This window comes from Pezoporus wallicus, unplaced genomic scaffold (assembly GCF_028554395.1).
Source record: "Pezoporus wallicus isolate ANWC-B61680 ecotype Strahan unplaced genomic scaffold, APGP_CSIRO_Pwel_v1 contig_4191, whole genome shotgun sequence".
NCBI lineage: Eukaryota > Metazoa > Chordata > Aves > Psittaciformes > Psittacidae > Pezoporus > Pezoporus wallicus.
Window position 1 is genome coordinate 822,663 of NW_026641383.1, and position 15,102 is coordinate 837,764.

At 43.0% G+C, this 15,102-nt stretch overlaps 1 protein-coding gene across 3 annotated transcripts in view; it reads right to left on the minus strand.

Annotated features, from left to right (window-relative positions):
- PELI1 (pellino E3 ubiquitin protein ligase 1) overlaps positions 1-12,166 on the minus strand; it is a 43,967-nt gene extending 31,801 nt beyond the window's left edge. The window contains exons 1-2 of one of the 3 annotated variants that reach the window (XM_057423368.1): positions 12,082-12,166; positions 11,389-11,440 (exon numbers count right to left, since the gene is read on the minus strand). Coding sequence is in view for 2 of the 3 variants with exons in the window: in XM_057423366.1 (XP_057279349.1) it covers positions 108-162 (55 nt within the window). In the remaining variant the exon portion in view is untranslated. Of the gene's footprint in view, positions 1-107; positions 273-11,388; positions 11,441-12,081 lie in introns of those variants that run through there. The other 2 variants (XM_057423367.1, XM_057423366.1) reach the window with 2 other exon arrangements.
- Between the last annotated feature and the right edge of the window lie 2,936 nt (positions 12,167-15,102).

Consider the following 15,102-nt stretch of genomic DNA (forward strand, 5'->3'; position numbering starts at 1 on the left):
AATGAGTCATTGAATTTTCTCCACAAATTTTTCATCCAGAGAAGGAAGTTCATGTGCAAGTAGAAAAATGTGTTCTTTTAGAGCAACTGTGTAGTGGGGAAACTCACCGTGTCCAAGAACCGCGAGATTGTAACCGCACTTCCACTTGGATTTACGATACATAATCAAAAGCCACACTTGCAGAGGGAAAATGACCTGTTGATGATGGTGGCTGTCAACAATGGGTTCAGATCAGTTAGCTGCTAGTGCAGACAGGACAACATTTTTCAACACTGCGAGAGAAAGTCAGAGTGAGACCATATGGTTAAGCCCCATCCACATTAGCACCAAGCAGCTAGCATCAGCAATTGAGAACTGTCAGCTGGGAGAGGAGTGGTGAGAAGTATACCTGTTGCTCACAGCCACTGTAAAGAATGGTTTTGTAGAGATTTATCAATGTTAGTTCTGCATCTACTGGAATAAATGCACTTTGAGAAAATACAAACAGGTAATTGCACACAGCATGTCCTTGTGTCCAATCAGTAATCCTAGTGCAGAGCAACTCAAGTACTTGGCTGTTTAAAGTATTCAAGGAATTCAGATACCAGTTGGTTTCAGCATGCTCAAGAACATATTCTGGAATTATACTGGGTAAGTTTTACATTTGCAGAAGATTGACAGTTACAGGTAAGCACCAGACAAGTACTGTCAGCAGATACCCCAGCTGTATGCTACACAAGACCATGCAAAATAAAGGGATGAGATAACTGGCTTTAACTTCAAACTACTTTGAGTAGGGGGAGCAGGACTAGATGATCCCCAGAGTTCCCTTCAAAACAAATTCTTATGATCATTGACAAACCTGGCCACTAATGCAGAGGCACGAGCTTTCATGCAGAGACTGAAGCACTGAATCACACTACTATTATCACCTACTCTCACAACCTGCAGGAATGCCTGCACTTAGTTGTTACGACTAACACAGAGCAGGAGCACATCCTGTAGTTAAACAATTTTAAGACAGCATAAAATACCACTGCAAAAGCAGCAGTCCTGCCTGTCACCCTGCATTTAGATGTAAGGTTTCTGCACAACCACAGTATCAACAGATTCACGCCCCAGTCTGTTCCTCAGTTGGATTTACCTGGTTCCACACATGCATCTGATCATAGACCAGGAACAGAGAGCTGGAACCACCTTTCCCATAGTAGACTTTGTGTTCATTTCCAGGAAAAAAGCAAAATTATGTATTTTTAAATGCATGGACTAATTAATAGTGAGATGTTAGAATCTGTTCCTGAGCAGTACTTAAAAGCTGTGTTTAATCTTGAAGAACAAGGGAACATAGCTACTCCTATTCTTAACTTTGGAGCTAATTCTCTTTTCTTTATAGTCACTCTTCTATTCAACTTACTTTGTCCCTATAAGTAACAAAAGCTACATTCATCAGCAAAACACAGCTTAGTACAACAATAATCTTATTAGCATGCATACCGAGTTAATACCAAGCTTATATGAGGATATTTGAAAATTAAGCTTGAAAACAAGCACAGTAACAGCAATAAACTAAAAATTTCAAATTCTGACTCAATTACACGCAACATTATTCTGCCTTCATCAAGTTTAGTAATTTCCTGTACATTTCTCCATAGGACTATTTTCTATTACTTTTTGCTATGCTTAGGGGTCTAAGACTTGGGACAAATTGAGACAAGAAGAAGGCAAGCACCATTAGTCTACTCGCTTTTGCAGCATAACGTTTCTCATAAGAACTGGTGCTACATCACCAAGATAAAAATGACCAAAGCACTTGTGGGAGGCAAAAACGAGGCGCGGTTTGTCTGCTAACATTAATGCAAGTTACTTCCATAACCAGTTGCTACAATAAAATGTGAGGTATACATTAACACATCTTAGGGTACATTTGCAAAAACTCTTCTACCAATAATTGTTTCAAATCAATCATCTGGTTATACACTGGGAAAGCTAGCACTGTAGAAACTGAATAAGGCCTCAGCAGAGGTTCCAGAACATGTGTGCCAAGTTGGAAGGGAGACAGGTGGAGGACAGAAAATGGGGTCTCTGAAGACTGTGGGATGGTACCTGAAGATTGTCAAAGCTGAAGTGATGCTTCTGAAGACTGATCACCACCCTTACGGAGTAAAGTCTGAACTATAAATTATGGCTGAGGACTAGACAACTAAAGATAAACTTAAAACCCCACTCAATCCTTTGGCATAAGAGCTAGGCCAAAGAAAAACTGCTGAGTGCCATGGTTAAGCCTACAGTGAAGACCAACTAGGAATTCCCACTTACTTCAATTACAGTAGTGACTATTAATATGGAGTGTAGAACTGCTTGTGATTTTAAGCGTCTGTATCAAGAGACACCTCTCTTCCCCACTTACATACATGTCTTTGAAGAGCTGAGCGACTTTAGTGACACTAGTAGAAGGTAAAGTTGCAAAGCAGAAACCACAACAGGCTATACCTTAATAGAAGGAAGCTCAGCAGGAGCAAAAGAGTCAAAGGGGGAAAACCCAGGCTTCACTGAGTGCCATGCTGTCCCACACCAGCACAATGGAGGGGAATCCTGCTCTACTCTGAGGGCTGTGAGCCACCTGGGCAGAAGCCATACTTTTGCACAGCTACTTGGCCCTGAGGGTTGAAAATAAAAGATGAACAGCCAAAATACAAGGCCAACAGACACAGCTCTCAGGCAGGGATCAGCAGACCTGCAGTATTATGAACACTGCAGCCCATGCTGGCTGGCTGTTTTGCACTATACCCTATCCTTTCCCTCAGCTATTTCCTTCCTTTCTTTGTCCACCTACCATAGCTCCTATTTGTGCTGTTTCTCACCCCTATCTCTTCCTTTTTTTGTCTCTACAGAGTCCAAGGTCTTAAAAGCAGGCTTTAATTCATACAGCCTACAAGCACTGCAAAATTAAAGTTTGCAATTTTTTGTATGTTTAGTTGATTGTAACATTAATTTCCCATCTCAGCTTTTGATTAAATTGCAGTTTCTTGAAAGACACTCAATGGACTGTGTGTATACTACTACCCATAGTCACAGTAGACCAGTCAGTATTAAAGACAAGAGTTCACAAATAATGTAGTGTGCTGATGTAGCTTCTATAAATGGAGAGTTTGGCCACTGCAGAGACGTCTGATCTACGGCTCTCACTCACATAAACAGTCTGCAGCCACACAAATAAAGACTGTCAAGATCCTTCCCCAAATTCCTGCAGGGAAAAGAAATTAGAATGATAGCAGATTGGATGGAACAGTTCTAAGAAAAATCAATAATGGTAGCTGTAAAATCTAAAATTAACGTAAGTCTGGTTTTGATGCTTTCAGTACAAACAGTACATTAAATTTGGCATAAGCCCAATGGAACATGAAGTTCTTGTGGACAATGTCTGCCAAGAGCTAGAAATATAGCACTTAAGTCTTTAAAGAACAATCAGAAAGGCACAGACCATTTCTACTTTATGCATCTGAAAAAAAATTAAATCAAGGTGATCTTTCTGAGGGAACATTTGTATTAAATCTAATTGGTGTGCTTTGTGCAATACTGAATTGAGTGAATGCCAACCGGCAGAGAATCAGTATTTGTCATTTTATAATCCATCCCACTTGTGACAAAGGTTACAAATAACCTCCCCATATCCCAAATCACTGTGCTTTCCTCCTCAACATCAGGCTTGAGTCTCAAGGTAAATTCTGTACCTGGTCCGTGGTCATGCTGACACATCTAAACATCTGACACAGTGGAAGCAGAAGAAAGAATGTGAAGAATGAACTCGGGGAACTCACACTGCACTATCATTTTTTTTCACCCACCTTCACATTTTCTGGTACTTCATTAGTTTACATGCCTCAGAGCAGAGCAAGATTTGATTAGTAACTGAATATTAATTCTCATTTCTGTGGCAACCTCCAAACATTAGCAAATTACACATCAACACACCTGTGAGTTTCTAACCTTTATTAAAAATAAGGACAAAAATAAAGCAGAGGAGAGGGGGGCAGACAAGCCTAACATCCATCTGGGGCTTTGGAGACATCATCCATCATCCCAACACACAAGTTCCTCTCCCCACCACCTCCCACACACTGAGCTCTTAATTGGACAGGAGGGTGTAGGGCACTTCTAGCTTTGCTAGGTTTTCTGCTATTACACATGGGAAAGCTTACACATCCTTTCCCCACATCTCCCAGGGATTCAGAAGGGAACACACCCCTCCTGTCTTTAAGGCAAATACAAGCTGCTTGCATAGAAGGATCGCAGCACCAGCTCTGCCTTGGGAAACTGGAGAGCAAGAGAAGGGAAAACAGGCAATGTTACACTTAACATCTGCCCAGAGTGAGGCAAGAGTGAGTGCCCTCTCACTCTATACGTAAGCCAAGCACTATCTAGATCTCTAAAACTGCTATTTCTTGATGACTGAGGTTTTGAAACATGTAACAAAACAGCCAGATAAATCTGACTGCTAATCCTCTTCATTAATAGCTATAAAGTAGCAGCAGCATGCCTGCAATACTTGCTGTTGTGGACGCTAAGAGACTGAAAGACACCAGACACTTGCTACCCTTGCTTACTGACAGGATTAATAAGCTCTTCTCCCTACAACCAGTCCCTCTTGGCTTTAAGGTAAAGGTTAATTCTTCCCTCATCTTTTGGATCAGGCTCCTATCTCTGCTGCTGTTTAGACACTGCCAACTTGAACTCGCGCCTCCCCAAAGTTACAGTAAATGAAAGACACCAAGAAATAAGCTTGTAACACTTTCCCTCTAGAGGTAGGAGTTTCTCTTGCTAACTACGCGTATCTCAAAACAGTGAAATATGCATAGTTATTTCAATGAGAAAAAAATAAATAGTGTATAAATAGGCATAGAAATTCAAAAGCAGTTGCTACATCTAAGTCACAAGTGGCTTATAAGCCCCCACATTTTACTACAGCATCCTGGCCTTTCTTAGTCAGTAGTGAGGTACAAGGCCCTACTTTGTTTTCACATCTGCTGCTCAGAAAGCCCCAGACAAAGCTAATACACTGGCCACAACACTGATGAAGTTGTGTTACATCTGTATAAGTGTGTTTATATAAAATATATATATACTGGTTTAACTCTTTAATAGGTGCTGAGACAGGAGATTGGAGCAGGAAGCAGTCCTTATCTGAAGTGTCAGCACTACCATCACTCTGGTTTCCCATACATGAATAGCCACAAATTTCCTACACATGAGGAACTCTATGTAGTTTGTCAGAAGATTTTGACATCCTTGGTAGCCTGTTACGTTTCCTTTCCTAAACTCAGAGTACTTGCCCAGCAGAAAGCAGCCAGACCCAAGAGAAAGCAGATATCCTACCTGTGATATTAGCTAAGGGTTGAGGCCACTGTAGTCCCTTTCACTGTAGAACAGATGTTCAAAGTCATCATGAAAACCAGCAGCAATGTAAATACAGCAAATCAAACACCTATGTGCATTTACTTCTTCCATGTTGAGCATTCCTCAGAGCATTTAAAGTGGCTCAGGGAAAAAGCAAACCAAGCCAAACAAAGAAAAAAAGTGTATTAGTGGGATATGGCGGAACTGACATATTTTTAGAATTAGCAGTTTCTCCCAAGAGGTGCATTACAGAAGGAAAATAAGCAACAAGTTCTTTAAAAGGAAGCAAATTACTTTACAGTAATCCTCCATGTGCTATGAATTTTGGATTTTTCCCTTATCCTCATACCAAATAAATAGTTGAGCTACATGACAAAAGAACCATTACTTGTTTTCCCAGCTGAATCTTGTGTCAAACCATGATTAAGGCAATATTTATTCTTGTAAAAATATTGTGCTGAGCTGCAACTGCTTCATGAAAGCGGAAGGAATATCAAGGTGGCATCAGCCAAAAATCCCAGTATACATATTAACACTTCAGGAAGAGGAGCCTTGAGATTCTTAGCAGGAGTTCCTCAGGAACCACTTAACATTATTTAACATGACTAATTTGTCTTAGGACAAAGAAAATACATATGAAGTACTCAAGTTTGCATGAGTTTAAAATCAAGTCTTTACTAGTTAATACTGCTTGACCATCAGAAGCAGAAGGAACTGAGGACAGGGAAAGCAAGCACTCTGAGGCAGATCTGTAACCATCACAGAGGCATGATCCTAACACTAGAAAAGGAGCTACAAATACATAACCTTAAGCCTAGTTTTCCTATTAGTTTAATGCTGCCTTAAAGCATTCCAATGGACATGATGGTTAAGGGGGCCATATGTGCAGGCTACACAGACATGCTATTTCCCTCACCAAGAGCCCACAGTTCCACGCAGGTACTTTGTGTGCTGCCCCAGCCATTGCTGATCACTTCTTAGACAAAGATGACTGTCTGGATGAAAGCATTTCAAGCTAGATCTAACATGGAGATACCAGTGTGGTTGCCCTGACCCAACAAACAATTCAGACAACACGAATCAACAATATGAATGATTGTGAATCAAAGAAATTCTTCATTTTAAGGCTGGTGAGACATTGGAAAGGGTTGCCCAAAGAAAATGTGGATAATCCATCCTTGGAGGTGTTCAAGGCCAGGTTGGATGGGACTTGGAGCAACCTGCTCTAGCAGAAGGTGTCCCTGCCTGTGGCAGGGGTTTAGAACTGTATGACCTTTAAGGTCTCTTCTAACCCAAACCATTCTGTCATTCTATGATCCAGGTCTAGGGGTTACCATCCTAGAGGACAAGCTGGCAGAAAGAAGGGGGAAACTAACTCAACAGCTGCTACTTTCCAGTTGCAAACTACTCCAGATGAGCCATCAGACAATTAAAAATAGAAATAGTGCTTCAGAAGCACTGAAGAGGCAAGCAGGACAGGGCAAGATGCTCAAATCAGATCACTAAGTTTGCTCTTGCTATGCCTCCAGAAACTCTTGGGAGGCCTTGAGTTCCACTGATGCTAATGGCAGATCTTAACAGTCATCTTAAGGAAAATAAATCAGTCCCTTTGAATTTGATGTCTACCCCCCCAGACTTTGCACATGAATTAAGGAAAAGAGGTATTCCAGCTCAGGAAAAAGTATTTTTAAACATTTGTAATGAAGTTCAAATGGTTATATAGCTGCAGAAACACTGCATACAAGCAACTAAGTACATCCAGGCAGATGAATTAGTTGGCAATGGAAGAAAAAACTCATTGATGGTGGTCTACTTAAGGACAATTTTGTCTAGGCAGGTTTTTGTGTTTTCTTTATAGTGTGGGTTTTTTTCTCTTTTGTGGTTTTGGTCGGGTTTGTTCGGTTTTCTTTCCCATCTTCAAGTCCTAGCTCAAATAAACTATTCCCCAAAGAATCTCAACCAAGCAACTTGCTTCAATCCCATATCTTGCAAGCATCTACAAAATATTTTTGATACATCCCACGCAAAACCTCAATCAATCCACAGAGCAGCATTCTCTAGTAGCTATTCATATTATGATCTATCCTAATAACAAAAATATTTTCTGTATCACTTCTAGTCTTTCTAACTTCAGCTTTTTCTTACTTTCCTTGCTGTTCATTTCCCTGCTGTCTACAACACGGAGTTTCAGCCACTACAACAAATGTTACAGACCCACAAATGGAAATGCAGTGTTTAGTGACCAAAGCTTTTCTGCCAAAACCACCACACTTACCTCCCTGAACACTTAATATGTAAACTAACAGGCTGACAAAAGCACTTTATCAGCAAAAAGCTTGTCTACATCTGGGATTTTGATTAACTTTTGCAATTAGATTGTGCAATTGCTCCCCTGAACACATACATGCCCACCCTAATATAGCCAGACCAGCACCCCTCTGGCCCAAGTATCTCTGTACTATTAAAAAAAAAATAGCTTTTCCCAAAAGGAACACTCTTCTCCCTTCTAAAAACACATTTATGCAATAGATCTGCTACAAACAGGGTCAGCATAGAAAAACATCTGGTTGACATAGCTGCACAGACAACATCAAGAAGGATCAAAAGTGTTTTGAGCCAGCATGATACATATCCAAAGTCTTCTATAACATACTCTACTGGTGAACAAGGAAAGTACTGCAATGTGTCAACTGAATGAATCCTCTTCTCAACAGGAATATAATTACAGGACCAGAGTAAGAGGTTTTGACTGCTCCTACTCTGACAACTACCATATACCTTCAATTAGAAGAGTAAAATTATAGGACACTCCCAATCCTGAAACCGCAGCCAGAACTGCAATGCCAGGTTCAGTCCACTGTGCTCTCGAGTAAATGAGATTCAAGTACAAAATTCAGCATTTATAGCAGTAAGTACCATGGGTAGCAGTCAAGTCAATATCATTGAATTCATCAGCATGGATTAAGAGACAAGGTTAGCAGATTAACTTTTATTACCTGTTCATGAACTGAACCGTGCTCCTGCATGGCAGGGACTGAAGGATACTGTCAATCCTTAACCAAACACTTCCACCCAGGCACTGAGCTCACTCTGAATCAAACAAGCTGCAGAACAGTTCACACTTGAGCCCACATCCCAAAACACCACCTCTCAACATTTACACCTAGTATGCCAACCGGGAGACATTGGTGGAGCAAGACTGGTATTGATAACCACCTACCTTCAGTACAAAGTGCCAGCAGAGGACAACAGACTTTCCCTGCAGAGCTTTGCAGTCAACTGTTTCACATCCATTCATGACTACAGGGTTATTCCAGAAAGGTAATTTTGAACAGCTAGCAACATTTGGTGCTCCAAATCACATGACACAGGTCAGCAATAGAAGTCTACAACACAGGGCTCACCTAGGTATCCCATAAGCTGTGCAAACTGACTTGTGCAAAGCACCTCTTCCTACTTGAAACAAGATCTCCTTTTCAATCAATAGAAATACAGAATACTTGGAAAAGAACATATTCATAGTTCAAGGCTGTAATTTTTCTGCAAATCAAGTTATTGTCAATAGATTTACTGCTCTTAGGAAAATGCTGCAACAGCATACAAGCTTGCCTTTCTTTAAGTTGCAGGATGATTTCTAGCATGCCAAAGAGCTTTTGTCTTACCTGGATTTTGAATCTATTGATTCAAACATTTTAAACAAGAAACACGATCACTTGTGAGTATTAATTGCCATATCCATTACAAAACATAAAGAACACACCACGATGCCTCAGCTACACAATGGAGAGCCTACAGCAGCATAGGGAGAGGGAGATCCATCCCAGGCTGCCTATGGGCCTCCAGAGAGGCATAGAGCCACTTCAGCTTTGCCCAGCTGACATGATTTGCACTTCATGGGATCAGACCTAAGCTGCTATTTTACCTTCTTTCCCATGAATCTTCCCATCCAGGCAGGCTAACTAGGCCCAGTTAGGGATGCAGTATTAATTTCATGAGAATTGAGGGACTATAGTAGGAGTATGAGATATACTGGTGCATCCTGTTAACCTCTAGATTGAAAGGAAACAATGCAGATCAGATGGAAACACGCTTACTTTTTCCACTGAAACTCAGCAGCATTTAGCTGTGCTCGACCTACTTCCTACACCATCTCTTTGCTGTCACTTCCTTTGACAGTTTGTCAGCATGCTTTTGAACCTGGAGATTAAGGAATGAACGTCTGGGAAGCAAAAGAGCTAGGCTTTTTCCTCTTGATGTACAGTCAAAACTTTTACAGTAGAACCAGCCAGCCGCACAGTGACCAGCTAGCAACAAGTACCTCCAATTACTGGCATCCTGCAGGAATTCCTAATCAACTGTGTAATTTTGCTTACAAGTACGCACTTAAATGTGACTGATTTCTCATGAAACACCCTCATTCTTCCTTTTTTAGCTCAGGGTATAGATTAGCATCTACAATCAGCTTTGGGTTTTCTGCTTTCCTGTATTCCAGAGTTCCTGTCTGAGAAGACATTTTATACCAAGATATACTTCCAATTAGTTCCTTCCAAATGAATAAGTGTCTTAAATACTACTGGCTCCAAGCAGATGATGCTCTATTTTGCATCTACAAACACAATCGCTAACCACAAATCCTGAAGTGAAAGGATCCTGTTTTCCATGCCTACTTTCTTAATAGAAACCAGCATTGACACCAAAGTGTACAAAACAGAGCAGGCAGACTTTATACTAATATGTAAATTCTGCTTTAACTGAAATACTAGTAGTTACTTAAAACCTTAATTTCCAAGGTGAACACTAGCATGGCGACCTGAGGTGTTGAGAAATACTGTGTTTAGTAAGAACAGAAACATTATGCACACTTCACAAGACTACACAGCGTAACATAGGTGCTCCTACAAGTTTAATTCATTTGAAATAGGAGACGTTTAAGCTTAAGGTAGCTGCCTATATACAAGCAAAACGCATTCCTAAAGCTTCCTGCCAGGCCATTCATACGTCTTCAAAAGAGTTAGGACACTTAATCTCACACAGCACTAAACGGGTCTATTTTTCCAACTAGGAGTGCTCCATTTTCTACATACTGGGGGTTTTCTTGTGGGGAACGAGGCCAGGGAGAGGAGAGGCACAAGTGTCCCGTGCAGACGCCTGAACTACATTACTCACTTCAAAACTGTCGGCCTAAAACATTACAAAGCCACACGGACCGCACAACACATCTGGGTAGCCTGTTCAAGCTGAAGCTTTCATCTCCAACTAACCTAACTGGCACAAAAAGCAACAGGAGATGTATCATCAACAGGTCATCTGGCCGCTTCTTTGTAACAAAAAAAAAAGCCACGAAAAGCTGCTGAACAGAAACCGGAAACAGCCTTTTTTCTCCCCCCGACTCCCCCCAACGCGTGTTCAAAATGGAAAATATAAACCCATCGTTCTCCTAACGCTCTAGCTGAAATGCTTTGTAATTTTACTTGCCGAGTGCTGTTTTCAAGGCAGGGGAGTCCCAGCAAACACGAATGGGTGGCCTTTAAAAGGCCAGGAACAGGAGAGCAGTACAGCTAGGCTGCTTTTTGCTTGCATGTATTCTAGAAGCTGCATTCTGCAGAGATGAAGTAGCTGCAGGTTTTGAGGGGGTAGTTTAAACAAAAACAAAGGGGAAAGGAAAACCAGCGCAGCTTTCAGTATAAAAACATAGCGATTGCTTTAAATATCCTCTTTAAGAGGCAAGAAATATTCAGCTGAAAACACAACCACTCCTCCTCTCCCCAGCCTTTTAAAAACCCTTTTTTCCACGGCTGTTAGAGGCAGAAATGTTCCCCTTCTATCAGCTCCTCCTGAAACTGCGTTATTTAACTATTTTTTTTGGAAAAAAAAAAAGGCAGAAAGAGTGAAAAGAAAAACCCGACCAAAGTTGCGCTGGATGCCAGGGTGCTCACAAAAGAGCCGAGCCTGAAGATCTGAAAGAAACATTCCAAATCCCTCCAGAAGCTTAAAATTAAAAAGGACACAACTTACCTACCAGCTATCTGGATTCCTCCGGACTGAAACAACATCAAATTCGGGCGAACTAGGGGATAAAAAATAAAGAAGGAAGCTCTCCCACCACGATTTTGTAGGGTAACAACAGCAAAACAAAACCCCCCTTTGTTTTGTTTTCACCCGCCTGCGTGCAGCTCCCATTGAGCGCTCCGGCACAGGGGGCTGCGATAAATGGAGCCTGGACTGGGGCGGGGGGGACTCATTCCCCACCGAAAACAAATATATCGCCCCCACCGCCCCCAAAACCCATCCCCGATCCCGGCAAAGCCGCGGAGCGCGAACACAGAGCGAGTTCTTGGTCTGTTTTCCTTTCAAAGTGGTGTTCTTCCCGAGGGCAGGCGGCTCGGCAGCCGCTCCATGACAAAGAGCTTCCCCAGCACATCCAGCCCCGGAGCGGGGCTCTGCCAACTCCGGGTGGGTGGGACGGGAAAAAGGACCAAGGAAAAAGGGGGGGAAATAAAGAATAAAAGAAAAAGAGAACAAACTCCCCAAACCCCGGATAATAAAAAAATAGAGAATTAAGGTAAAGACTGTAACAAAAAGGCAGCCCCGCCGAGGCGCAGCACAAAGCGGCAGAGAAAGAGGGTGAAGGGGGGGAAGCAACCCGAGGAAGCGGCCCCCAACCAGCCCTCACGATACAGGCTCTGTCGCGACAGGCGCGATACTCACCCTCGGTAGGAAGGAAGCTGGAGAAAGAGGCACCCCACGCCAGCAGCAGCAAATCCCCCGGGGAGGCCCAGAGCAAGGGGGAAAGGAAAACCCGCGGCATGACGGGAGTTGTAGTTCCCCGGCCGCGAGGGTCTTCGCTATGCTTCGGTGTGTGTAGGGGTGGGTACTTGGGTATGTATATACACGTGTGAATATGTATATGTGAATATGTATATATGTGTACCTATGTGTATATGTCTGTATATGTGTGTCTATGTCTGTCTATGTATGTATAATACGTGTGTATACATAGAAACATAGAATTATAGAATGGTTTGGGTTGGAAGGGACCTTAAAACTCATCCAGTTCCAACCCCCTGCCATGGGCAGGGACACCTTCCACTAGAGCAGGCTGCTCCAAGCCCCATCCAGCCTGGCCTTGAACACCGCCAGGGATGGGGCAGCCACAGCTTCTCTGGGCACTCTGTGCCAGGGCCTCAGCACCCTCACAGGGAAGAATTTACTCCTAATGTCTAATCTCAGTCTCCCCTCTTTAAGTTTAAAACCGTTCCCCTTTGTCCTGTCACATGTATGGCCGTGTACAAAGTCTCTCTCCAGATTTCTTGTAGTCCATTTAGGCACTGGAAGCTGCTCTAAGGTCTCTCCGGACCCTTCTCATCTCCAGGCTGAACAACCCCAGCTCTCTCATCCTGTCTCCAGAGCAGAGCTGCTCCAGCCCTCAGAGCATCTGTATGGCCTCCTCTGGGCTTGCTCAAGCATGTCCATGTCCCTCTTGTGTTGGGCACCCCAGGATTGCAAAGGGAGGATCTCATGAGAGTGGAGTAGAGAGGGAGAATCCTCTCCCTTGACCTGCTGCTCATGCTGCTGGGGATGCAGTCCAGGTCACGATTGGTTTCTGGGCTGCAAGCATACACTGACAGGTCATGTTGAGCTTCTCATCAACCAACACACAGAGGTCCTCCTCAGGGCTGCTGTCCACTCAGTTTCCTCCCAGCCTGTATTTGTGCTTGGGATTACCCGGACGCAGGTGCAGGACCTTTATGAACCTTGTTGAACTTCATGAGGTTCGCATTGGCTCACCTCTACGCGCACATATGTATACATCTATGTGTGTGTATGTGTGTATATATATGTATATGTATGTATATATGCATGTGCATATATTCGTATATATATGTGTGCACATGCATACACTTATCCATAAATATGCATGTGTTTCTATATAATACATGCATGTATATATGCACATATCATGTCTGTGGTGGGTTCGCAGGGATTCCTGCCAGCAGTGAGCCCAGCCCCAGCAGCCAAAATCCAGACCACAGCCTCCCAGTTCCCTGAACGTGGCTTGGCCATGCAGGGAGCTGGGTACCAGCGGGGCTGCAGGGCTGCAGCACACCCTGGGGCAGGCATGCAGTGAGCATTCTCCCTTCCTCTGTTGGCTTTCCAAACATCTGTGCACACCCGTGGATCTCAGTCCTGGCCTTCTGGTAGGGTGGAACACTGGGGCAATATACTGAGGATAGATGGCGGGGCAGCAATCCCCACCTGTGGGGATCCAGGGGCAGCAGCCACAGCTACACACGTGTTTAACCTTGGGAGCCTTACATTGTTTGGAAAAATTGAATGAGGGACTGATGGATCCTTTACAGATACAACAAACCCCTCAAAATTCTTTGTTACAGAAACGTTTCTGCATGAGCAAACCTCCCCATCTCCGCAAACCAAAGCCTCCCACTTTTTAATAACACAAAGAAACACACTTGCTAGGAGTCAGGGGTGATGCTCAAAGGCTGTTACACAGGCTCAGGACTGAATATGAACTGAATGGAGCTGCTGATGCCTGGTGTGCAAGCCTGACACCACTCGGGCTCACACTCAGTGCTGCTTTGTGGAGTTTTAGCCTCATTTCTTTGGCAGAGTGAAATAAGTAATCCTGGACGTTATAGTCTGTGGTGTGCTGCCCTGATCCTGTCAAGATAAGTCTTGCTCTGTGTGTGTTTAAATAAATATAAAAAAACATATTCTGAGCAAGGCAGGGAGATTGCTCCATTTCACAGGCTGCTCTGGCAGTGCTGCTGCTGATGACTGTTGTAGTGGTTCTTCAAGAGCATTTGTTTGAACAAAATATTTTCTTGTAATAGACACCTTGAAATACTAGTTCAGCTGAAAGACTCTTCTAGCAATGGAAGAAGGAGTAAATTAACTTAAACAGGCGAAGTTTGGATTGGATATAAGGAAGAAGCTCTTTACTGTGAGGGTGGTGAGGCACTGGAATGGGTTGCCCAGGGAAGTTGTGAATGCTCCATCCGTGGCAGTGTTCAAGGCCAGGTTGGACAGAGCCTTGGATGATATGGTTTAGTGTGAGGTGATGATCTTTAAGGATGATGGATGATCTTTAAGGTCCTTTCCAACGCAAACTGTTCTATGGTTCTATGATTCTATATGACTTTTTTCTGTTCTCCATAGCTCAATGGAAATCACAGGCTGTGACCTTCAAATTTATTTTTGTTTTCTTGTACTTAGTGACAAACAAATAAATTGATTTTTCAGGGAAAAGGGCCTTTTGCTGCTGCATCTCTCAGAAAACAACATTGTCCTGCCCTAGCATGACACACAAAGTCATAGAGTCATCAAATCATAGAATGGTTTGGGTTGGAAAGGACCTTAAAGATCATTCAGTTCCAGCCCCCTGCCATGGGCAAGGACGGAAGTTAATGATCATGCTTCTGTGGCTGTCACACTGAGAGCTACTGAGGAGTTAGTAAGGGTTAGAGATAGTGGTGCCGAGCTGTGTAAGCACAGCTCTACTCATCCTTAACCTGAGTTTCACTGGCCTGGGATTTTAAAAGAGAGATTAAGAGATATAACTTGCAGCTCCCAGATTACGAGAACAAAAGGGTCAGGGTGATCATCCCTTCTGACCTCTGGTGCACAACCCGGGCATCCCAAAAATAGCTTTTGCCTCAAAGGCGGTTTTTCTTTCAAAGAAGCATTGACACCTGAGATTTAAATAGCCCG